The sequence below is a fragment of the Loxodonta africana genome, chromosome 1, assembly GCF_030014295.1.
Source record: "Loxodonta africana isolate mLoxAfr1 chromosome 1, mLoxAfr1.hap2, whole genome shotgun sequence".
Taxonomy (NCBI): Eukaryota; Metazoa; Chordata; class Mammalia; order Proboscidea; family Elephantidae; genus Loxodonta; species Loxodonta africana.
The window spans coordinates 104,206,888-104,231,937 of NC_087342.1; the positions used below are offsets into that span (position 1 = coordinate 104,206,888).

The following is a 25,050-nucleotide window of genomic DNA, read 5'->3' on the forward strand; positions in this document are numbered from 1 at the left end:
GTCACACTCCTGACTTCCACCACCATTGATTAGTTTGACCTGTTTTTGAATTTCAGATAAATGGAACCATACTGTGTGTTCTCTTTTGTGTCTAGCTTTTTGGCTCCACATGTGTATGAGATTCCTTCATGTTGTTGTGGACAGTGGATGGAACTAGCTTGTTTATTCTTGTTGCTGGGTACTGGTCCATGTACAAGAATACCATGATTTATTTACCTATCCCACTGTTGATGACTATTACAAATAGTGCTGTTAAGAACATTCTATTCCAGTGCCTGCCTTTTGATAAACATTGCGGGTGGTATACACTTACGAGTGGAGCTGCTATATTACACTGGTTAAGTTTTATTCCTTAATAACTAAAAGAAGCTTTTGAGAAAAAAATATACAAAAAATATCTGGGCTTTGGTGTGTTGGGGGCATCCTAGGTAATGCAAACAGTTAACATGCTCTGAGTGCCAGGCCTGGTACTATGAACAAGTTCATCCATTAGCCCACTTCATCCCCACCACAGGGTGGCAGCTGCTTCAGAGCAAGAAGACCTGGGCACAAGTTCTTGTTGCATTGCCTTCTAGCTGTGTGGCCCAGGGAAAGTTACCTGACCTCTCTGAGCCTCATTCTTCACCCGTAAAATGGGAAGAAGAGCCACCAGGACTGGGGTGAGGAAGTTGAACAGCACATTGGTCAAGCACCTGGCACATAGCAAGCATGTAACAACTGTCAGCTTTTATGGTTTGTCATTTTATAAGGTTGATATTCATCATTTTTAGGTGAGGGAACTGGGGCTCACAGGAGGGAAGATAAGCATTTCTGAAAAACAGTCATACTTTTTCATGCTGTCTTCCCAATTTGGTGGATGGGGAAACTGAGGCTGAGACACTATGTGACTTGCCCAGGTCACACAACTGGTTAGTGACAGAGGCTGAAGATCAACCCAAGGCTGCCTGATTCCAGCCCCTGTGCTCTTAACCATGTCCTTCCCTGTAGGGCCAGGCTAGGAGCCCTGGTTCCTGCCACAGCCAGAGCCCAGGAGGCTAAGGATCCTGTGAGGGGAAAAAGGACAGAAAGTGGCCCCTCTTGCCTGTTCCCAATCATGTTCCCTCAGGCGCCCTACTCTTTTGAACCTTCTCTCAGAGCCTGTGTACCCTGAGGAAGGGCTTTAGATTGGCTGCTTTGATCTCGGAGTGTTGGGTTTGTATCTTTCTTTGGTAAGGCCTTGTTTTCCTCCCTAAACTGCCCTTTGGGTGAGGACAAGATAAGGTTTTGCCTCCCTTGGGCCCCCCACTGTGACTCACTGGGGGCTGAGGGCGTACTGGCTGGAGATGGCAGGTTGACTGAAATGAAAGCAAAAGATTTCCCAGGGAAATCCCTTTGGGCAAGTGAGCCCACATGTGAGGTGTGGTGGGCTGCTGCAGGAAGGGCTTAGGAAAAGGAGTTGGTGGTATGACAGCCAGCCAGGAAAGAGCTAGAAAAGCCTATTGGAGGTCACCTCATTCCACCTACCCGCTGCAGGAATCCCCTCTTTTGCTTCTGGAAGTCCCTAGTTCTCACCTCACCCTCTGCTTCTGCTGCAGGAAGGATGGCATAGAGAGGGCTGAGCAGCATGGTCGATGGCCTTACACAAGGACCTGCCACTCCAGGCTTGGCCCAGGGGTATCTGCACATCCGGATCCCCACCAGAGCTGGCTCTCCACACTACCAGGGGCTTCCTTCCTCCCCAGATAGCCTCCTCCTTAGACAACCCCTTAAGCTAGCAACACAGCCTTAAAGACTTCCATGAGTTTCTTCCCTGTCCTCACCAAAGTGGCTCTGGTTGAAATCCTGCTCCATCACTTACCAGCTGTATATCCCTGGGCAAGCAGCTTAATCTATCTGTGCCTCAGCCTCCTCCTCTGTAGAATGGAGATAATAATACTATCTATTTCATAGGGTTACTGTGGAGATTAAATGAGTCCTATGCTTGGCATGTGGTATGACTCAAATGTTAGCTATTGTTGTTGTTTTATTCTTATTGACACTGCTATTGCTACAAATGGAAAGGGCATTGTGATATCCAAACAAATGACACTTAGAACCCTTCCCCCCCCACCCCCCCAAATTTCATACCTCGAGATCTGAAATGCCCTAGGAGGACCCAGGTATGCCTGTCACACCACCTCAATAGGACAAATACATAGAATTTGAACCTGGGCAGGTATCACTAGCATTACAACTACTTCTGGCTATTGCATCCCCAGAAAAGGGGGAGAATGTGATGGAGAGCAACCTTAGAGGGAGCCTCCTCTCCCGAAACCCCTTTTCTTCCAAGTCCCACGTGGAAAGGCTTCTCTTCCAGGGAATCCTCTCCCCAGGTACAGCGTGACTCACCTACTCACTAGCCCCCACAGCAGCCCCAGCTCACGTTCCACAACAAGCATCATGTATCTGCCCACATTCACCTGCCTCAGGTGATCTGGACCAGAAGTGCCTTCAAGAGACACTCCCTTCCTGCCCTCACCCCACTGCAGGGTCCTCCCTGAATCATGGGGAACTTGGCGTCGCTGGGCTCCCTGGAGGCACTCCTAGGGGAACCCCAAATAGTCCATCACGTCTCCCCATCCCTAACACACCCAGATGAATGGGAGAAGTGTTGGCTTTGGAGGGTGGAGGATGGGCGGGAGGTTTTATTCAGATTTTCACGGGCGTCTCAGGCTTCTATCGGATCCGGGGTCTTTCTTCATGCCGACTCACCCCTCCGAACCCAAACACACACGTCGCCACCACCCCAATCTCTCCAGACCCCTGAGCAGAAGTGATCTTCAGAGACGCTGAGTTTTGTTTACAATCCAATTTGTCTAGATATTGCGTCGACTTTGCACTTCGCTTTACCAGTGTGGATCCGGCCTTGGGCCCCTTCTTCCCTGGGTCGCCGAGCACTTTACGGGAAATTCCCCTACCCGAGAGGGAGGCAGCGTGCGCCCGGGAGGAGGGGGTGGGGGGAGGAACATTCACAAAGCCCAGAAGATCTTCCCCACCCCGGTTCAAAAGCCCATCCCAAGCCCCCACGCAGTGGAAAACTAGAGGGAGGCCAGGAAGGGCCGGGGCCGGACGCCGGCTCCCGGCTCTGGGCCCCTGGCCACTCCCCGCGCCCGGCACAGCCCGCCGGGAGCCAGTGAACCGTGTGGGAGCAGGGCCGGGCCGTACCTCCAGACTCCGGGAAGAGGTCGGGGTTTGCGAAGTACGCCGGAGGAGCAGCCCGAGAGTAGGGTGAATCCCTGAGGTCTTTCCACCTCCCCTTTTCAGATCCGTAGCCCCTCGTCTTCTCCCCAGGCCCCCACTTATCCTTCCCTAAAGTTTGCTCCACGTGGTCTTCCCTCGCTCACCGCCGCCAACCTCGCGGGGTGAAAGTTGCTGCACCTGCTTTAGGCGAATTATGGTAGCGCTAGAAGTTGGTCTCCCCTCCCTGCCGCTCGCTCGCTCGCTCGCTCGCTCCCTCCTCCCTGCCTCGCCGCGCGCTCCCTCCTTCCCCCTCCACTCCTCCTCCTCCGTCCCCTCCTGCCCCGCCCGCACGTCGCCCGCTCGCAGCCACTCGCAGCCCGGGCTCAGTCGCAGCCCCTCGGAGTCCGGAGCCGGCCGCCCCTGCGGACCGGACAGCGCGGCCGGTGACCGGGACGGACCCCCCAGCCCGCGAGGAGGGCGCGGCGCGGGCGGCGGCAGCGCGGCGGGGAGGAGCCCGGGCCGGAACCAGGGCTGGGCCGGGGGCGGGGACGCCGGGGTCCGGGAGCCCCGGAGCCGGAGCAAACGAGCTAGCGTCGCGGGAGAACCGGGAAGGAGGAGCGGAGCCGGAGCGAGCCGAGCAGCCCACAGAGTGCCATGCCCCGGCGGGGCTAGGGCGCGCGGCGGCCGGCGCGGCGCGGCGCGGAGGGAGGACGCCCGGGAGCTGCGCGACGCGGGGCGGCGCAGAGGGGCAGCCCCGGCGGGCGGCGGCGGGCCCGGGCTGCGACTGGAGCGAGCCCCATGCCCCGCGCGGGCTGACGGGCCGGAGCCCGCACGGAGCGGCCGGGCGGGACAGGTAGGTGGCGGGCCGGGCCCGGGCCCGGGGACGCGGGTGGGGGCTGGGCCGGCGACCAGACCAACTCCCTATCTCGCGCTCTCTCCTGTCCGCTCACTGGCTCACTTTGTGTTTGCAAACTGCCCGCCGGAGACGCGCCGGGCGCCGGGAGGAGCCGGGCCCGGGCCGGCGCACTTTGTTCCAGCCTGGGGCGGCCGCGGCGCACTGACCCCGCGCAGAAGCGACACCCCGCCCCTGGCCCGGGCCCCGGCGGCCCGGAGCTGCCCTGGGAACAGGTGGGGGCTATGGCGCGGCTGCGGGAGGGGGGAAAGGCGGAGGCCGGCGGGAGGGGGGCCTGGGGAGGTCACTGAGGCCCACCCTCCCCGAGAATCTGTGCCCCGCCTCCTCCCGGCCTTGCCGCCGGGGATGGGGTGTAAGGGGGCACGACCTCCCCCCAGCACCGAGTCAGACAAAGAGTATTTCTCCACCCAGACTTTCCTGAGCTGGGGAGGGAAGTGCTGAAGTGGGCTCCCCCCACCCCAGTCTGTACGGGACTGCCCAAGACGCGCGGGAGGCGGATGGGGGAAGAGGGGGTCTCGGTCCCACCGGCCGCGCCGCCTCGGGTGAGAAGGTGACTAGTTTGGCTGGGGCCGCGTCTCGGAGGTGCCAGGGCCAGTCACCCCCCTTCCCCCATCCTTCGATCAGCTCGGAGATAGAGTGGAAAACTTCTTAGGGACTTGAGAAAGTCTGCAAGCAGCTCCTGTGAATTTGTGCACCCGAGCTGGAGAATAGGGGGACCCATTCGACCGATACCATTACTCACCCTATTTGGGGGCCCCACCGTGTGGGGGAGGGGCGGCAGAGGGGCACAGAGACCGTCAGGGAAGGGTATCTCGGAGTGACCAAGCAAGATCCCCCTCCTAGACTTGCGACTGTCGTGTGTCCCTTGGACACCCCACCACCACCGGCTGCCATCCCTGCGGTGCTCCAACCTCGCGCTTCCCCCCAAAGCCAAACAAACTTCTTTAGGCTGCACTAAGGTAGAGCCCATCTAGAATATGGGACTCCCTGAGCCACCTGGGATCCCCGCCGTTTCCATTCCCGCAAAGGACCCTGTGGTTTCGCGGGACGCGGATTTTGAGTCAGAGGCCCTAACGGCGGTGGATCCCTCCCTATCTCCAGCTGGGGCGACCTTGAGAACACACCCATACCCCACCCGGACTCCCTTGGTTGAGGAGAAGAGGGTATGGGAACAGAGAGATCCGAAGTGGAGAGAGCCACCCTGCTTGTCCCCTTGCACCGGACATCTCTTGCCAAACCGAGCTTGGCCGATTTCCTCCCTCACCCTGCTCCTAGAGTTTGAGGCGCCTGGAGATCCCTGCTGGACCTGCACCCAAGCGCCTTGTCTCCGTGCCCGGTTTACCTCGGAGTCCCCAGCTGGGGTGGGAGTGGAGGGGGGGCAGGGTGAGCGGAGGCAGCTTCCTCAGCCGGAGCTAACCAGAGTCTGAAGCTGCCATCCCAGCAGTTTCGCAGAAAACTCAGGAGCATTTTGGGCAATGCGGGTTTTTACCAAGCTTCAGCATCTTCACCTCGATTTTAAAGCGCCCTGCCTGGATTCGCCTCAGAGCGGTCTGTGTTGAGTCTGAGATTGCAGTGGGAGGCTTGAGGGGCAATTGCTAAGGTTGGAGCCATGGGTGGGAGCTGGCGGGAGTGCTCCCTTCATCAACGCAGAAAAGCGGTAGCATGGGCATCGTCTATGCGGCCTGTAGCCTGGAGAGGGTCTGACCAGCCCCAGTGAAACCACACTCGGGGAGTTCAGACCCAGAAGTTCTCTTTCTGGAGAGATTCAGGACTGAATGGTCCCTTGGCCAACAGGCCCTGCGGGCATCCAGCATTTTGAGTTCCTGATGCCCCCAGTGAGCCAGCCGATGCCCTCAGGGGCCAAGGCAGGCCTAGCCAGGACTGAGCTGCCCAAAGGGGAGCCACAGGCCTCAGACAACCCCTGCCCGCCCCCGCGGAAAACTCTCGGGGAAAGTCTGCAGACTTGTTTTTTGTTTTCTTGAGAAACTTTGTCTTGCCCAGGGCTCCGGGGCTTTTTGTCACCTGGTGGTTGGAAAGAGGCGTACTGACTGGGACTGTGCTGTGGGGCACCTGAATGACTTGCTTGCTCACGCCACCACTGAGCCCTTACGTCTGGCCTCTCAAAAGCTGGGCTGGGCTTTGCTATGCTCCCTCTCTAGCATAGATCCCACTCTTGTCTGCTGGGTAAGGTGACACACGCTCCCCCCACACACAGCTCCAGGACCCCAGTGAGATCTGATGCTTCCTGCCTGAACCCTTGTGTCCCTATCTTATCTGGCCCCAGCCTTGGCCCTAAGGTGAGGGAGATCACAGGAGCTTTCTCTCTTGGCACTAAGCCTTGGGTCCCTGGGTGGGTTTTCTGTCCCTCTCCCCAAACCGGGCAAGTTACCCAGGAGTTATGGGGTTGGGAAACCCTTGAGCCCTGGGGAGGGAAAGGCCTGACCCCAGTGCTGGAGAATGCCAGAGCCAGGGAAGGCTGGGGCCAACTTGCAGAAGGACCTGCCCCCTGTCCCTTTCTGTATTGGTGCTCGCCTCACTTGGAGTCATACCTAGACAACCCCTCCCCCTTTGGCTAGAAACTTCCTTTCCGGCTGCAGGCAGGTAGGTCCCTTGCTGGAATGTGCACATCCTGCTGGATCCCTGCTCTAAACACACTTCTTCCTGGTATGTGTGTGGGGGAAGCAGAGGGATAGGGGGAAATTTCTTTTGATCCAGTAATTCCCCCAGATGTTTGCTGAGCCTCTACTCTGTCTAGGCAGGTTCCAGGTACCCAAGCAATGAATGAAGGTGGAGGTCTGCTCTCTGGCCCTCACATGGTCGAGATAGGGAGGACAGATGAAGTATCATCAGAGAGTGAGGAAAGGGAGAGCAGCTGTTCCAGAGGAGAGGTGTGAGGTGCACAGAGAGGCTGGAGGTAGCCTAGTATTCTGGGCAGGAAAGGGAAGGGTCATCACCCCCAAGAAGCCTCCCCTGTTTGCCACACCTGGCTAAGCTACATCCTCCTGCCCTGTATCCTAACCCTTTACTGCTCCACTACCTTGGCAATTTTCTTGTCTCTCCAGCCAAAATGCAAGCGTCCCCACTCCCACCCGAAGTGGGTACAATATCTTTACTTTTCTAATAACCCAAACTGCAGAATGTTAATATCTCCCATCCTAGGAACTCTCACTGTTTCCCACATGAGCTTATACTTCCCCAGACCAAGGCGGGGCATATATAATTTGTGGCAGGACTCTGAGGTGCGCTTGGCTGAACTGGCTACCTCAGACTTGGTTCTGGAACTCTGGAACCCAGGGCAAGGGCCTCCCCAGAGGGGAATATGTGTCAGACTGAAAAGGGCTTTGAAACTTGGCACTAGTGATGGGACTCTGGGGGACTTAATTAAGCTCTTGGAACCTCAGTTTTCTTATGTGTCAAGTAGGTCTATAATACCCATCTTAGTTTGGGGGTTGCAGAGGAGCACAGATGTAAAGTACCTAGCACAGTGCCTGGTGCCGGGTAGTGTCGATGGGTCTGAGGGTGGCTTTTATTATTACATTTCCAGTACTGTTGGGCCACATGTTGGACCGAATATTGGAAATACTTGAGTGTTAACTTCCATTTTATAGGTTGCGAAAATGAGTCCCAGAGAGAGGAAGGGACTTGTCCGAGGCTACACAACTAGTTGGTGGCAGAGCTGGGACTAAAATGTGAGTGCCTGACTCTGAGTGTGCGCAGCAGGGTTTGAGGCTTTGTTGTGGGGGAGCAAGGAAGGGATGGGAGAAGCTGCCAAATGCCCCCTTTTCTCTTCACAAATTCTCTTTCCTCCATTGTGAAGGCTGTGTCTTCCCTTCCTGGCTTCCCTTTAAGGGAGGATTGTGGTTCAGAAGTTGGCATGTCCCACCTGCATGTGACCCTGGAGTGTTCCGCAGGCACTGCTAAGGTGCTTATGGGGACGTTAACGTGAGGGCTAATTTCCCCAGAACGCAGAGGAGGAAAACTGGCTGACACCTCTTCTCTTCAAAAGGGAAGATCTCTAGTCCAACACAGGCTTATGGAACTTTGTGGGTCTCGGACCAATTTGGGAGCTAGCCCTGGATGGATCATCTCAAAGAAGCAAAAAGAAACTTCTCTGAGCCTGGAGTTGCTGGCTGTCTTCAGCGTTGCCTTCCCAGGTTCTCCAGGGAAAGGCGCGCACCTTCTTCACTCAGCTAACACTTCAACAGTGCGTTGGGGGATCACGGCGGGAACCCTCTGTCCTCCGTTGCAGCAGCGGAGGCTGTGGCTTTCTTTATGAGATGGCGCCGGGCGGGCCGCGCTGAGGGTGGACTCGGGGCACGGCCTGTCTGAGCTGGAAGGCGAGTGCTTCGGGCACAAGAAGCGCACGTCTGGACCGGCAGACACGGCGTCTGTGGCGCCTCACAGGAACCCTCCAAGGCCTGGCTGCTGGCTTCCCTTCTCCCTTTCCTCACTCCCTGGTCCCAGGACCTCTCATCCCAGCCCAGGGTCTTCCCCAAGTGCTCGGGCAGAGCCTCCTCGTGCCTTTCTTCTCCTCAGCCCGGGGCCTGAGCCGTGCAGCCAATGCTTGGAATTCCAGCTTCTATGCCCACCTCCGCAGGGCCCCATCCTCTACCTAACTGGAGCCTCCAGAGCAGTGGCCTGGGGCCGGTTGGTGGTGCAAGACGGGGTTAATGGCTTTTCCTCTTCCCCTCAGTGTTGGTTCTGATGGCACCTGGTGTGGGCTACCATGCTAATGACAAGGATGACATGGGGGCGTGGAGCTTAGTAACAAAGTGGAACGTGTAAAATAACAACCCTTTTGCATTTGTTCAAAGTAGGCAGGGTCTACAGGGCTGGCAGAATTCCAGAGGGCAGTGAGGGGGTACAAATGGTGGCTATTTTGAGGGCAGAGTGGCTCTAGGAATGGAGAAAGGGCCTTTTCATAGTATCCATTCCATACACAGTGTGGAGCACCTACTGTGCGCACGGTGCATGGGGGAGGGGCACGTTAAGGAGATTCAGTAAGAGCTGGCTCCAGCTAGCAACTTGGAAAATCAAAAATGGATTAAGTGCCCAAGTGCGGATCTTTCCAGTGACCTCGGATCCTGACGCCACAGCCGGGACAGGACGCACGTGCCGGCCTGGCCCGGGGGTGACCGCGCTGTATGAAGGGAAGCTGGGAGTGGGTGAGGGGGTTTCGGTTCTCGTTTCCTCAATCAGGCAGGCCTGGGCCAACTCGCTCTGATTCGGTTCCCCACCCCCACACTCCACCCACCCCCCCCCCCCACTCCCGGCTCTCGAGCCCACGTTTGTAGGAGACTCAACACTGAAGAAGTTGATCCAAAACAGTGTACATAGTTCCTCCTTTCCTTCAGGGGTTCCCGGCGCCCAAATGCGCATCCGCACATCCCTGGGGGAAAAGGGTGCGGCAGAGGAGAGTTTTGGAGAGAGATGGCACGTCGGGATTTGCCGGAAACCAGGGAGGGGCGGCTGCCTAAGCGCTTGTGGCCCAAAGCTCTGGGCATGGAGAGGCTGCCCAGCTTCTCACAGGCTCCCGCATCTCTGGGTCGGAGCTAGAGGTGCTGCCAACCGTCAGGGTGTGTGGAGGGTGCAAAGTTGGTTCAGTGGGAGAACCCCTTCTCTAGGAAGCCTCTAGGCTTTTTTCCTTCTTCCCTCGTTGAATGCACTGGCCGTGGCTTGCTCGCCAGCCAACATTTCTCTGAACTCCTGCAAGCACATCAGTGTTTTTAAGTTGCGGGAAGCTCCTTGATCTCCGAGGCCTGAGCTCTGGGAGGTACCTTCGGTGGCTGAGAACATGCGGAGGCACAGTCCGATCTCACCTGGCGACTTCGGGTCCCGGGAATGATGGAAGACCAGGCGGCGCCGGCAGTTTGGCCTGTCTTTTAGCCTCAGGGACGGCCGCCGTCGCGGTGCGCTGCACTGCTTCTGCTCCGGACGAGTTCATGGGTCTGGGTAATCAATAGGATCTGGACTTACATGGGCACACGGTGGCCAATCACTATGGCCCATCATTCACTTCCCCTCCCCAGGGTCCCTAGTAAGAGCACTGCTGCCCGCTTCCTAATTTGCTCTGTGATCTTAGACATGACCAGGCTCCTCTCTGGGCCTCGGTTTTCCTAACTGAACAGTTGGTAAAGATGAGAAGAGGCCAGAAGGTCTCATGCACACCCCTTTTGTTCTGTCCACTTGCGGGAGCCTGCTGCCTCCACGGGCGCTTCCCGAAAGGGACGCTGTGGAGAGCGGGGCAGGGGACCCTGCAGCCCAGGCGAGTCTCCTCCTTCCCAATTAGGTAGTAGCCGGAGTGTGATTAGAAGGGGCACTGCTTGCCCCCTCCCACCCGATCACCATCGACGAGATTTCCCTTCATCAGAATCTCACATCCTCCAGAAATTAATTTGATGCCTCTTGTTATCAATTAATTGAATCTCGTTGGAAGAGAGAGCTCAGTGCCGCAGCTATGGCTTGGCCTCGGTGCACCACCATCCCCCCTCCCCCCCCCCACACGCCAGGACAGCCACCCCTCCCCCTGTTTCTTTCTTTCTGCCTTGCTTTTAATTTCACTCATTTTCTAAAATAAAATCACCTGCTATGTGCCCCCTGGCCCAGTTTGACTTGGATGGATCCTGGTGGGCTGGGCACTGGCTGGGATTCCCCTTTGCTGAGCTGTGTGGGGGCCTCTTCCTCTCTCCTAGGCCCTGTTTGATCCCTCCTTAAATAAACAAAACCTCACCCGTTGGGAATTTGGCCTTGACCCTGAACCTGTGTGTTCCAGGGGCTGCTGTGTGCTCCAGGGGCAGCTGGAGGAGGGAGGGCTGGGGACAGACTCCATGGTGCCTCCCCACAGCACATACCCTAGTTGGTGGAGGGGGGCATTAAGGGACCAGACTAGGGACCTTACAGCCATTAGGAGTTTGTTCTTGTAAAAAAATCCATCTTTTTGAAGAAGGGTCATTTAGGAGCTGTTGCCCCGGCCAAGGCTGATCCATTAAATATTTTGCCCTGGCCAGGGCTGATCCATTAAATATAGGGGCAGAGGGTACCAGTTGTGGTACCTCCTAGTTGTCCAGCAGCCAGACCAGGCCTCTGCAAGAACAAGCCCTCAGCATTTTCAAGCACACTTGTAAGTCCTGGCTCTGTCCCCTCCATGGAAGAAGAAGGTTCTAGAAAACACCCAAATTAAGGAATGGGAGAGGACTGTGGCCGGTGCAGGGTGGAACTAGGTGGTCACCAGACCCAGCCTGAGGAACCAGGCTTTGCTATTTCACATACTCCTTGTTCTGACCCTCACAATAGCCGTGAGAGAGTCTCCAAATAGTGATAATTATTACTCTCGTATCACAGGTGAGGGACCCAGGCCCGGAGAGGTGATGTGACTTGCCCAGGGTCACACAACTAATGGGAACTTGTTTCTCTGGGATACTAGCAATAAGTGCTGAGGTCACAAATTGACTAACTTCACCCCTGATGAGTTTTGTTAACCCACACAAAGTTCATTGTAATGGTAAATTTCACGTAAGTCTCCCCAGTTCGTTGTCTTTTGAGGAAACCCAAGCCGTGTCGAACTGGCCCACCATTTTTATGAGTGTCGAACTGGGCCAGCATTTTTACGGAGTAAGGATAGACTGGTATTGAGTGGCAGCTGCCTCCTTGTGTCTACCACTCCTCTCAACTGGCCTCATAGGTGACTGACCTATAATGTAAGGGCATTTGGGTTAGCACCGTCGTGGAGATTTCACCTGCCCTTAATAGTCAAGGGAAATCTAGATGGGAGGAAGTGTGCTGTCTGAGACACTCTGAGGGTCTGTGCAAGACGAGCCCAGAGAAGACCGTTAGGAATACCATGACCCAAGTCTGGTTCCCACACAACTACTTAAGAACTGATGGAAGTGGATAAAAGACTATTCATTCTTCTCAACATGAAGCGAATTATGGGGCCTGTGTCTCCAGGGGCCTCTTCCAAGCTAAAACAAGCCCACCCCTGCCCAGGTTAGCCCCTCTCTGAAAGGCATTACCCTTTTGCCTGCCTCCCACCCTAAAAAAAGTCATATTGTCTTTGTGTACTTTTTACTGGGGAGAGAGGGTGTCCAAAGAAAAGGTGTTTGGTGACCTAGAGCAAGGAAATATTGCCCTGAGTCTCAGCCTCCAGCCTCATCTCCTTATGCTCTCCTCTTCCCTCCCGCTACCTCCTGGAACACCCTATGATTGCCCTAGACTTAGGCCAAAACACAGAAGCCAAACTGACCACTGGAACTTCTGCAATCCTCCGTGTCTTCATCTGCAAAATAAACCTCATTGTTCCTACGTCACATGGCTCTTGTGAAAATTAAATGGCATAACGTGAAAGTGCTTGGCATACCCTAAGCCCTCCACTGGGGTTTGGTAAATGGACCCAGCCCTCCAACTTTTCTCTGCTGGAAAGAAACCACCCATGAGCAGTGCTGAAGAACTGCTCTGAGAGTCATTCCTTCTTACCGTGTGCCTAGCTCTGTGCTGGGGACCTGCAGATGCTGGGAGGACCTGGGGGCTGCTCAGGAAAGCCCTTCTCCTCCATCTAGCAGAAGACTGAGCTAATCTTAGGGATGCAGGAGAGGTGCCTCTCCATGAGGGGTCAGAGCTGGAACTGGTAACTGGCCTGTCCCACCCTCCCGAATTTTCTTCCCAGAATGGAAGCACAGGTGGGACTAGAAAAGGACACAGAGTAGGAGGCAGAAGTCACCATTCTAGAACTCATCTTGGAACAAGGAGATGTGGAAGGAGGCTGCATCTTTGCATATGCAAATATGGATATATTTTGGGTGCCCCTGAATTAGTCCCTAAGACCTATCTATAAATGCCACACCTAGAGATCACAGGGGAGACAAAGGGAGGAAGCTGGGAATGTCAGGGACGGACTGGGTAGAGCAGCTGGGGCCCATGGGAGGGCCAGGCCCAGTGGTCTGACCCAGGCTGGCCAGAGCCCCTCCTGTGCCCACGGGAGCCCCATGGTGCCAAGGGCATCACCAGAACTCAGCTCCAGATGGCCACTCAGGCCCTGGGCGAAGTGCCTCCACCCCGTAGCCAGCAGGCCCCCCACGTAAGATGTCACTATTTAATTAGCTATCTCTGATTAACCAAACTTGGCATTCGGCTTCTCTTGCCCTCATCTTTCCGAGCTCCGAATCAATGGCTTTGATATGCTAATTAGGGAGTAATTTAATTTCAAAAGGCCGCAATTAACAAGGGTGTTGTGGACATGCTGTAGTTAAGCGGAGTAATCTAATTTGCATTAGTAACAAGCGGGGACTAATTAGAAGCTTAATTAGACACTTAGATGGCTCTTATGTTTACTTTCTTAATGAGATGGAGTGGGATCTTTGGTTCTCTTTTTTTTTTTTATTGTTAATTCTTCCTTTTGGTCATGGTACCAGGAAAGAGTGTTGGTTGAGGAAGGCCACTTTGCCAGGGCCTAGTTGGGGGGGTGGGGGCGGCCTAGTGGGAGCATTTTGGGGCTGGAGCCAGTGAGAGGTGAACTGGGAAAGGGGGGATAAGGAGAAATTCAAATTCCAGGGAGTTCCCAACATGACCCCCTCTGGGCTTTGCCACCTCTGAGGTGGGATGTAGGGAAGAATACTGGTTTGAGAGTCATAGAGCCACCTGGGTTTCAGTTTGGCCACTTAGCAGCCAGGTGACCTTGTCAAGTCACAAGGAGTCTTTGAAATGTGGTTCTTTCATCTGGAAGTGAGCACAAGGTTATGTGGAGGAGAGGAGGGGACAGGGTATAGGAAAGGGCTTTCAAGGACTCTCTGAGTGGAATGGTCATTATTAAGAATAAAATATATTCGTAAAGTGTGTGCTGGGGCCTGGCTTCCTTAAGAGTCAGCTCAGAAGTCATCTAACCGGTTGCTGATTCTGACTCATGGTGACCCCTTCCGTTACAGAGTAGAACTGCTTCATGGGATTTTCTTGGCTGTAATCTACAGCAGATCACCAGGCCTTTCCTCCGTGGCACCACTGGATGAGCTCGAACTGCCAACCTTTAGGTTAGCAGTCCAGCCACCAGGGACCTAGTCATCGCTTACAGGATACCTTTCCTGGATGCCCCAACGCCAGCCTGGCTGTTTCCCTCTAGCCTACCATAGCCCCCATTGTATATCTACCATCATATTTGCAAAGTTGTCTGTTGTATAGGGCAGAGATTCTCAACTCTGACTACACTGGAAGTTTAGAATCACTTGGGAAAGCTATGGCTGGGTCCTACTTCCCAGGGTCTGATTTAATTGATCTAGGTTGGGGGCCAGGCACTGATATTGTTTATACTGTCCCCCAGGTGATTCTGATGTATTGGTGTGTTTGCCTGTCTGTCTCACTTTCCCCTCCACAAATTGTTGTTAGCTTCTGTTGATTTTCAGCCCCAACTCACAGAAACTCCCAACACAAGGGAATGAAATGCTGCCCAGTCCTGTGCCATCCCCATGATTGGTTGTGAATTTGGCTGTTGTGCTCCATAGAGTTTTTGTTGGCTGATTTTCAGAAGTAGATTGCCAGACCTTTCTTCCTAGTCCATCTTAGTCTGGAAGCTCCACTGAAACCTGCAACATGCAAGCCTCCACTGACAGATGGGTGATGGCTGTGCATGAGGTGCACTGACTGAGAACCAAACCAGGGTCTCCTGCATGAAAGCAGGAATTCTACCCCTGAGCCACTAATGTCCCACCACTAAATTGTAAGCCCTCCAAAGCAAGGGTTGCGTTTTATTCACTTTCATCTCCCCAGCCCCAACACCCATTGTGCTCAGCATCAGTTGCAGGTGGAGGCCCACCACCTAGCTATGTGCCCTGTAAACTCACCTATACTTCACAGGGTCTATAGTACTGGGATTTAAGAATGTTCTGGAGAAGGAGCTGAGGAGAATGGCGGGAAATAGTTAAAAAGACAAGAGGCTTGTGAGTTTTCTGGAACTCAGGTGCATTGCTTTTGGTACAAATTTTATGGATATTAATTGGGGAATAAATGTATCAAGGGCCTTAAAAATATGCATACCATTTGACCAAGCAATACTACCTTCTAGAAGTGAATCCTAAGGAAATAGACAGAAATGCAATATATCCTGTTTGTATAAGAGTGTTTATTGCAGAATTATGGTAAAAAAAAAAAAAAAAGTAGGTAATAACCTGATTGTCCAACTCTAGGGGATTGGCCAAATAAATTCTGGAACATGTATCCCATTCGGACATTATATGGCCATTAAAAACTGTCACTTAAAATAGTGGATGTCATGTGGAAGGGCTTATGGTACTAAGTCGTGAGTAGAAAAATCGGAAAATTCAAACCATGTACAGATTACGACCCATCTCATTTTCGAAATATTTATATACCAAAAGAGTGAAAATGGGACTGACTAGAAGGATATATCTCAAAAGGCAAGCAGGGGAGTTATCTCTGCATGGTAGATTTATGTGTACTATTTTTTTTTCTTTATACTTTTTTCCCCAGAATTTTCTACCAGAATGTCTGTTACCTTTATGATTAGAAAATAACATTATTTGAAGATTGGGAAAGAAGCTGGAACAGAGCACAGGATCGTGGCTCACCTTCCAAATCAGAGGCTTGTTGCAACCTTTTAGAGAGACCTAGCCACTCTGTGCCACGCCCCTTCAATTCATGGGTCCTGCCTCAGTTTCCTCAAGTGCTAAAACCAAGGGCTGGTAGATAGGATGGAATCAATTTCTAATGCCTATCCCACTCAGAACTGGGTTGTAGCAGGACTTTCTTGGGTCCCCAGAATTATAGTAACTACCTTTTCCTGAATGCCTTCTTTATGACGCAACCCTAAGAGAAGGGTTATTGGTATTAGCTCCATATTATAGATAAGGAAAGGGAGGCTCAGACTGGTGACCTCACTGCTCAATGTCACAAAGATAATAAGAGGCCGGGGAAGGGCCAGCAGGTAGGTTGACTAAGTAAGGCTTAGGCCAAAACTGACTGCTTCCGTAGAACCCTCCCTCACTTAGGAGTCTAAAGCCAGTGAACCCATAGAGCTCCGAGCTGAATGGGGGAGGCTGGCCCCTGAGCCTTGGGATAACGGATTGAGAAGCATCCATCAGATACATGTAGGGATAGTGCTCATTGCTCTATGTCTCTCAGTCTGTAAGATCTGATAGTAGGGTAGCTAGAAAGAGAAGGAAATATAAGGCGTCCTCACACTCTATTCTATGTGGTACCCACCTGTGTGTCTTTTTGTGTAATCTGGCAATATGTCCATTTCAGACTTCTAACTCTGGGAAAGTCTGAAACTGGAGACCCCTTTTTTGCAGAATAAGACCCTTTGCAAATGCTGTTCCCCCTGCTTTCAGCGTACACTTTGCCTGGTCAATACCTACTCATTCTTCCTATCCAAGTATACATGCTATTTCCTCAAAAAGAAGGCTTTCCCTGCCCATCTTCATTTAAATTTGATCCCCCTATTTATTCCCTGTACTCATCCCGCACAGAGTTCACCTTGTTTGAACTTATCTATTTGTGTCCTCATTTATTTATCGTCTGCCTCCCCTTATGGGAATATAAACTCCATGAGAGCAGGGTCTGTGCCCTGTTCTGTTCAGCTCTGCATACACAGAGCCTGGCACGTTGTAGGTGCTCAATAAATATTTGTTGAACCAATGAATGGCTGAAGGGTCATTGCTGGTCAGCCATTGGAGGAGAAAGAAGGACTTCATTCATGGCCAAAGCTCCACCAGTGGCTAAAGTTTCCAAAAGACAAATGCCGGATTTACATAAAGAGAAGGGTAGTATCTCCATGATTACAAAATCGCCCTTGCTGAGTCCTTTATGCACAGCTCCAGAAGCCTCAGAACACTACTGCACTGGCTTGTTGGAGTTTTTGTAAGCCCGCAGAAGGCAGGGACCACGTTTTATTTTCCTGTAGATCCTTGTTACTTAGTGATGAGGCAGTTGATGCCTGCTGAATGAATGAATAACTGAGTGACCTTGCAGAGAGATCGCCTAGTTCTGGCCGCCAGGAAACTCCTAACTAAAGTAGCGCTCTTCCACTGGAGCCAAGTGTGGGCTCTGGACCAGAAGCATCAGCTTCACTGAGGAACTTTTTCAGGCCCACTCCAGACCTGCTGAGTCAAAGTCTGGGGTGGGACACAGCAACAAGTGTTTTAACACTCCTTTCAGGTATGTTCAACCTTCAAGTTTGTCTCAAACCTTCAAGTGTGAGAACCCCAGGCTTATGGTTTTGGTGCATTCTTTCTTTCTTCTACTTTTGTTTCCCTTGATGATATTTTAAGACGCTTATATCTGCCTTTTATTGTAACTGAATTTATAAATCATAAATAGACAGCAGCCCAGAGCCTGGCTAAGAAGGGGGAAATTAACTTGCCAGAAGTCATAGCGAACGTTGGAGATAGAGCTGAGAATAGACACCAGGCTTCCGCACTTCTCGTTTCAGGCTCAGCAAGGCCACGTTCTGTGCGAGCTCCCCGACTAGCTTGTAGGCGTCCGGAGAGCTGGAAACGTATCTTGTTATTTCAACTCCAACCAGCACCACCACCATTGCTCCGGGTGCAGGCTGTCTGTGGTCCCGCCCCCACCGCGTGCACCTTTATGACCTAGGGGGAGGGGGAGGCTCCAGCCTTTCAGGTGCGAGCGTGCACGTGTGCGCCCTGCGGACGCGCGCCCCGGGAACGCGCTGGAGGGCTGCCCCGGCCCCTCCCGCCCGCCCTCCCTCGAGGGTAAACTCCGGGCATCCATCAGTCTGTTAATTGCACTAATTAGAGAGCTCGGAGGTGTTAATTGGAAAACCCTGGTATAGTGCCTGTTTGGGGAAGAAAACGTCAATAAAAATTAATTGATGAGTTGGCAGGGCGGGCGGCGCGGGTTCGCGGCGAGGCGCAGGGTGTCGTGGCAAATGTTATGGCTCAGATTAAGCGATTGTTAATTAAAAAGCTACGGTAATTAATACTCCCTACGCCATATGGGCTCATGAAAAGGCACAAAAGGTTTCTCTCCGCGTGTGGGACTCCCAGTCTCGTTTCCCCTCCCCCCATGAGCACCCCAGCCTCTAGGGTCCCCCCCCCCGCCCCGCCCCGCCCCGCCCGGCCCCAGGGTAGGTGGATCAATTCATTTCCGCCCGGGGAGGCGACGGAGCGGTCCGGGCGAGTTCTGAGGGCGTCCCTTGTTGCGCTCCCGCCGGGGTTCTTCGAAGGGCCTGGAGCCTCGAGGGGAAGTGGGAGCCCCCAGCGACCCGCAGACTCTCCCAGAGCGGAAGAGGCGGCTGCGGCTTTGACCCAGCTTCCTTCCTTCTGACGGCGTCTGCTGGTGCCCCGGGGCCTGGCAGAAGGAGGTTCCCTGGCTCCCCCAAGGGGAACCTGGAGGGATGGGAAGTTAGGACCGGCCTGTGCAGCTCAGAGGGTCGAGCCCCCTACCCACAAACGCGTGGTAGGAGGGGAATCTAGGAAGGCTGAAGTGGAGATGAGAGCCCCAGTTCTAGCTAATCCTAAAAAGGCCTAATCCCCGTCTCCTTATTTGTTTTACAGAGGGAGAAAGGACAGCCCAGTGACTTGGGCAAGGGGCAGTGACTTGCCCAAGGTCACCCAGCTGGGCCTAGAAACCAGATGGCCTAATTCTCAGATCTTCTCTTTCCTTCCCTTCTACAGTTGCTCAGCTGCTCTTCGCTGAGGAATAGGTGACTGGGAAAGGAGTGTGGGCCGAGAGGGTGGGGCTGTGTGGAGAGATGCAGAAGGGCCAGAGGGGTCTCTTGGAGGGAGCACTCCCAGTTCCAAAGCCGGTGGTTCAGGTCTGGGTTGGGAAAGGGGCCACGGCTGTGACTCAAATGGACCCTCAGTGGCTCCCACCAGCCGCTAGAACACTGTGGCTTCCTGTCCACATACTAGATTAGGAATTTTGACTCCTGGTGTTCCCAAGTCAGAAGAGACCTTCAAGACCACCTTTCCTTGTAGAGATGGGGAAACTGAGGTACAGAGAAGAAGGAAGCAAAGGATTCACAGCTGATTTGTCCTGAGCCAAGGCTAGGACCCAGGCAGACCACGTGGTGGGTGCCCAAGTCCCTGCCTTCTCACCAGAGTCACAGGTTTCTCTGTCACCCCCCCACGCCCTTGTGGTATTGAGGCCTGCCCCCCACATCCTGTCCCTAGCTCGCTGGGCCCCAGGTTCCAAGAGCCTGCTCACCCCCAGTACAGGGGAGACCTCAGTGCCATTGCAACACCACATGGAGAGGCAGGCAGGAGGCAGGAGGCTGTTGGTATTCTCATCCTTGAAGGATGGGTCTCCCAGGGCAGAGTTGAGGGCAGGAAATCGCCTGGGCGCACCTGCCATGCAGGTTTGGGGGGGCATGGAAGGAGGAGTATGGGTGTGTGTCATAAGAGTGAAGGCCCTGGGAGGGGGCAGAACGTGCCACATGGGAATTAATGCCATTCATACACCCTGCGGAAATGACTTTTCAAATGCGTATAATCTCAAGCATGCAAATGAGAGGCTTGCTTCACCCTGTTTAATATGAATGATTGGCCCTTGAATAGCTATTATTACACGCCACATTGCTGCAATTATGTTGTTCACTGGGTATTGCTCTGTATCCCCCCACCACAAATAAAAAGACAAAAAAGAAAGGGACATCTCTGTTTGCATCATCCTTCCTTTTTTCTCCCTTTCTCCAAACTTGCTCTATGATCTATAACTTTATGGTGTGTATGTGAGTCTTGGAAGGGGGGCACTCTGCCTTACTCCAGGCAAGTGACTCCTGGATTCTGTTTCCTTTTGCCTGCACACACCCTTGAGCCTCTGGTCTTTGTCCCCTGGGGCCCAGGAATTCTCAGATCTCAGAGAAGCTTGACTTGAAATCAGGGCGGGCCAGGGTTGGGGGAGAGGGAGGCCAGGGTGGATCCCTTCTGTCTCCCCATCCCCCTCATGTGGCTGAGGCACAGACCTGAGTGGAGGAAGGTGCTCCTGGCCTTATAGGTTGCTAGAAGGGTTCCAGGGTGGGAGGTTGTGGGGGGGGGGGGCGGTGGTGCAGGAGCCTTGCTCCCTGGTAGGTAGAGGATGGTGCCTGCCCATCCATCATGTTTCGGCCACTGGTCCTCAGTCTGACATGGCCATTAAGGCCTGAGACCAAGTGCTCAATCTCTTCCGAGCCATCGCCTCCATCCTCACCCTGACCCCCAGCCAGCTCCTCTCAGAACCCAGTAGTGGGAGTGATAGCTGAGGGGGTCAAGGGAGCAGGCCTTTGGGAACACACAATATGGAACGCTCCAGCAGCACAGAGGCACCCAAGAGGCCTCACAGCCCAACTGGGACAGGGACACCAGAGTCACAGATAGGGGGCACAGGAGCAGTGACATGGCACCTCATGGACACCCCCCCAACCCTTCACAGCCCTCCGCCCCCTCCTCACACCTCACACTCCTCCCCTCTCTGCTTCTAGCAGGGATAGAACAGGGCAAGTGGCCTAGTAGATTGAGGGAAAAGAGTTCTCTGGAATGAAAGAAGAGAGTTGGAAGGGAGGGTAGCAGGGGGAGAAGATGCTCTTGGGAGATGCTGCCTTGGGGAGAGAACTAGGGAAGTCAGCCAATGTCTTCCCTCTTGGTTTCTCGCATTTCCTACCCACACAGCACCTATCCCCATCTTCAAGTTGTGTCAGGAGACCATGTGGTTGTTGGGTCTGCCTAGGCCAAAAGGGGAATCAAGAAGGGAGGAGGGAACTCTGGGTTGGCTTCTATGGCCTTGCTAGATGCTGGATGTAGCTTTGCCCCTTGATGACCTCTGTGCGATCTGCCCCTTGAAGTCTCTGAGCCCTGTGGTCTTACAGTCTTATATTTATAATCGAGATGGTTGGGGAAAGGGCTGATCACTATTGGGGCTTCTCTGTCTGGTTTTTAACCATTGCGCCACCAGTGGCTGCAAAGCAAAAGGTCAGTGGTTTGAATCCCCCCGGCCACTCCAAGGGATAAAGGACCTGGCAGTGGGCTTCCGTAAAGATTACAGCCTAGGAAATCCTATGGGGCAGTTCTGCTCTGCCATATAGGGTCGCTATGAGTCGGAATTGGCTGGACAGCACACAACAACTGTCTGGTGCTTTGCACATGCTGTTTTATTTGTTCCTTACAACACTCTATGAGGCTGGAATTAATGACTTTTGTTCTACAGACAAGGAAGCTGAGGTTTAGGGATTTAAGAAACATGTTGAAGGTCAATGGTAGACATCAGCCATGTCCTGTTTGACTCAAGAGTCTGGGGCTCTGGGGTAGTCGGGGAAACCCCAGAATTTGAAAACAGCTCTGCATGCTAAAGGCCCCCCATCTTCATCACCATGTGTGTGTGCAAGCCCCTGAGATATTGGAACTTCCGTCAGCTGTGAAGTTCAGTCCACCTCCTCCTCACTGTGCTTGAGCACCCCAAACATACCTTCTCTGTTTCTAGGGATGTTTCCTTGAGAGGCAGTGAGGCCTAGCAACAACCTCCCCCCAAAAAATAAAGTGTGTGTCTGTGGAGGTGCGGAGGATTCAGGCCTTGAAGCTTTGCCTTGGGTAAATCAACTAATTCTCTGGACCCTCAGTTTTTCCATCTGTAAAATCAGGGTGATAATAACTATCAGTTGTTGTGAGGAAGGATCATCGTGCCTGTAAAGACAGTGAGTAGATATTTATTGCCTACTCTGGGCCAGACACTGGGCTGAGGGCTTTAGAATGGGAGGTCAGAGAAGCTAGATCGTTGCACACCTCCCCGCCCAGCTGAGTGTCTGGCTCCCATGAGGTGCTTGGTAATGGTGGCCACTTATGCTGTCGAGCAAATATTGATTAGAGCCTTTCTGTATCCTGGGGAAAGAGACCCTATGAGGACACCCAGCCTTGAAGAAACTCCCTAACTAACTAAAAAAAAAAAAAAATTTTTTTTTAACTAACTAGATGGGAACAAATACAAAGGCGATAACAAGGGGGGGAGGAGGAACGATACGGTAAGTCTCTAGGGAATAGCTCATCTGCCTTTAAGTCCTTGCAGGACCCCTTCCCCACCCATCCTCAGCTCAAGCCACCCTCCCTACGCCCAGGCCTGGAGGGTGAAGGCTAGAACAGGTTCAGGATTCTTGCCTGGGGTCTCTTAGAAGTCGAGGAAATGCGGTGGAAGGTAGGGGAGGGAGCAGTGGAGCGGCCTTAGCTTCAGTAGGCAGCTGCCCCTTACCTGGTCCTAGGGGAAGGGTGACATTGGGACACACCCCACGAGGGACCCCAGGGGTAGCCTCTGGGAAATTAAGGAGGGGGAGATGCCCCAGGAATGGCGGGATTCGGTGGTAGTGGTTCTGTTGTTGTGGGGGGGAGGTTTGAGGGGCATCAGTTGCTGCCCTGGGTGGACCCGGCCCTGCCAGTCCGGCCTTGAGCCTCAGCCCCTCCTCTGTGTCTCCTCCCTCTCCAGGTCCCGCTAGAGCGACATGATGGTGGAATCCGCCTCGGAGACAATCAGGTCGGCTCCGTCCAGTCAGAACGGTGTGGGGAGCCTCTCTGGGCAGGCCGATGGCAGTGGCGGTGGCAGCGGCGGTGGGGCCGGAGCCGCAAGCACGGCTGGAAGCACTGCGGGCAGGGATGTGGCCACCGGCGCAGACAGCAACGGTGAGATGAGCCCTGCGGAGCTGCTGCACTTCCAGCAGCAACAGGTAGGAGCTGCGTCCCTCCCTGCGTCTGGGGAGGGGGAGAGGGGAACGCTAGGCCAAGTCGCACTGCAGGCCACCCCCCCACCGGGGCACCGCTGCTCCACCAAGCAACCTCACTTTAACATTCCTGAGGGGGTCTCACCTCCAGGGACCCAGAATGCTCTCACTGCATTCTGGTGGCCACTTTGAGGCCAGGGCAACCCAGCGTTCCCAAGAGACAGAATTGGGACTCTAGGGGGCCTGAGATCCGGAAGCTTGGAACAGCTCCAGAAATGCTGACAAGGACAGACAGATGCCTGGGTCAGCCCTTTCCCCAGGATTACCCACTTGAGGGTGTTCATCTTGGGGTGGGTGTCTGTGCTTCAGACAAGCACTTTGACTAGTAAGTTACTAGGGTAGAGTGGAAGGCCCCACTTTAGGTGTGTGTGCATGGGGGTGGTGGTGATCGCTGTGCACTCAGTGGTATCTTCACTTTATTTGTATTATAAAATATTCCCACCTCCATCTCTGCCTGGGCCTCTGAGGCAAGCTGTGAAGCCAATACTTTCAGGTACCAGGGGCCAAAGCAGCTGGGAAGAGGCCAGAGAGGTAGGCAAGGGTAGGACTGTCTAGGTCCCCTTGCCTTCTTCCACCCCCATCGCCCACACCCAGAACTACAGAGTTCGGGAGTTCTGGACTAGCCTCTCTAGGGAGCGAGAGGCACTGGGGTGGGGAGCCCCGTTTGGTGAAGATAGAGTAGAGGCCCCAGGTCCCAGCTCCACCCCTAGGGAGAAGGGAGAATCATGCTTGACAAGTTCAGGAGAACCTGCCCAGCCAGCCCTGGCCTTGGGATTCTCCCTCTCTAATTTGACTCTGCTCCTCCAATCACTGCTGATGGTGCTGGCCCCTGGGGGCTCTGCTGGGAATGTGGAAAAGCAGGGTCTTGCATGTGTCTCCCTTCCCAGTGCCCCCACTCCTTTGTCTACTGTGCATAGATGTGCATAGCCACATTGCCCTCATGCCTCCCCTCACAGCACTGCTCCCTCCCCAGCACCCTCAATACCCCCACCCCTGGTCCTGCTGCCACTCCATAACCCCTAACGGGCGGGCCCTTTCCAAGGGCCCAGAGATCAGACTGGAGGTAGCACTCTCAGAAGCCCGGCACCCCTGCGCTGAGCACTAAAGCAGGAATTGAAAACACCTGAGCAAAGTCCCAGCCAGGCCATTACCAGGGCTGCTACCTTGGCCAAGAAGTTATGGGCCTCCCTGAGCCTTGGCCTTCTTGATGCCTAAAAAACAGGGTTGTTAGGATCAGACAAGATTTTAAGTGTGAAATCTCTGTACATACTGGCTGGACACAATGTGGACATGAACTGAATTGAGAACTTTAAAAATCACTTCCTCTTGGAAACAGTGGAGACTGGAGTAAGAAGGGTCTGTCTGCTTCCTCCAGGGAGATGGTCCTTGGGAGTTTATCAGCATCTCCCAAGCCATCTTTAAGCAGGTTCTCTGGGGTGGACCCAAAGATCTGTGCTGTCTTCTGGGGACAGAAGGTCAAGGGCAAAATTTCACTCTTTATCAAAGTAATACCAAAACACACCTTACCAGAAGTCCCCAAGTCCACTCATTCTAGCTCTTCTCTTCTTGTACCTCTCGGCAAGCAAAGCTATGAAAATTTTTGAATGTAGCAAAGGAGCCCTGGTGGTGCAATGGTTAAGCACTTGGCTGCTAACCAAAAGGTTAGTGGTTCAAACCCACCCAGCCACTCTGTGGGAGAAAGACCTGGTGATCTGCTTCTAGAAAGATTACAACCCAGAAAACCCTATGGGGCAGTTCTGCTCTGTCACAGGGGGTAGCTATGAGTGGGCATTGGCTCCACGGCATGCTACAACAACAGGGGAGAATACCAAAACTGAGGAGTTTCATTTTAAAAATTATTTGAAGAGTAGACACGGGTATCTGGAAAACTGGGGAGATGTTTAGGGTGGAGAGAGAGAACTGTCTGCACTGATCGGGTTTCTTCCCTCTTCATTGCACACCAGCCATGTTTTACATCTATATTCCAAGTTTCAGTTATTTCTGTTTGTTTTGGGGAATATCCCAAAGTCCTGGAAAATCCTATATCTGTTTCACAAAGAATCCAGGGTGGGGACTGGGAGGCAGGCAGGGGGCTGTTTTATCCATTTGGGCTCACTACGGGCATAGTGCCCAGGGCCAAGGAAAATATTTGAGACTTAAAAAAGGTTTTGTTGGCTCCAAACTATGAAAAGAACCCTGCAAAATTAAAATTACAAAATTCTAATTAAAACGAAACCAT

The 25,050-nt window shown here is 53.6% G+C and overlaps 1 protein-coding gene across 8 annotated transcripts in view; it reads left to right on the plus strand.

The window, feature by feature from the left end:
- The first annotated feature begins 3,962 nt into the window (after window positions 1-3,962).
- The window catches only part of FOXP4 (forkhead box P4), a 56,103-nt gene continuing 35,015 nt past the window's right edge, over window positions 3,963-25,050 (plus strand). For 7 of the 8 annotated variants that reach the window (XM_064285767.1, XM_064285792.1, XM_064285788.1 and 4 more), the window contains exons 1-2: window positions 3,963-4,051; window positions 22,520-22,757. In XM_064285767.1, coding sequence (XP_064141837.1) covers window positions 22,536-22,757 — 222 coding nt within the window. In that variant the 5' untranslated portion in view covers window positions 3,963-4,051; window positions 22,520-22,535. Of the gene's footprint in view, window positions 4,052-20,157; window positions 22,758-25,050 lie in introns of those variants that run through there. The other variant, XM_010587772.3, reaches the window with a different exon arrangement.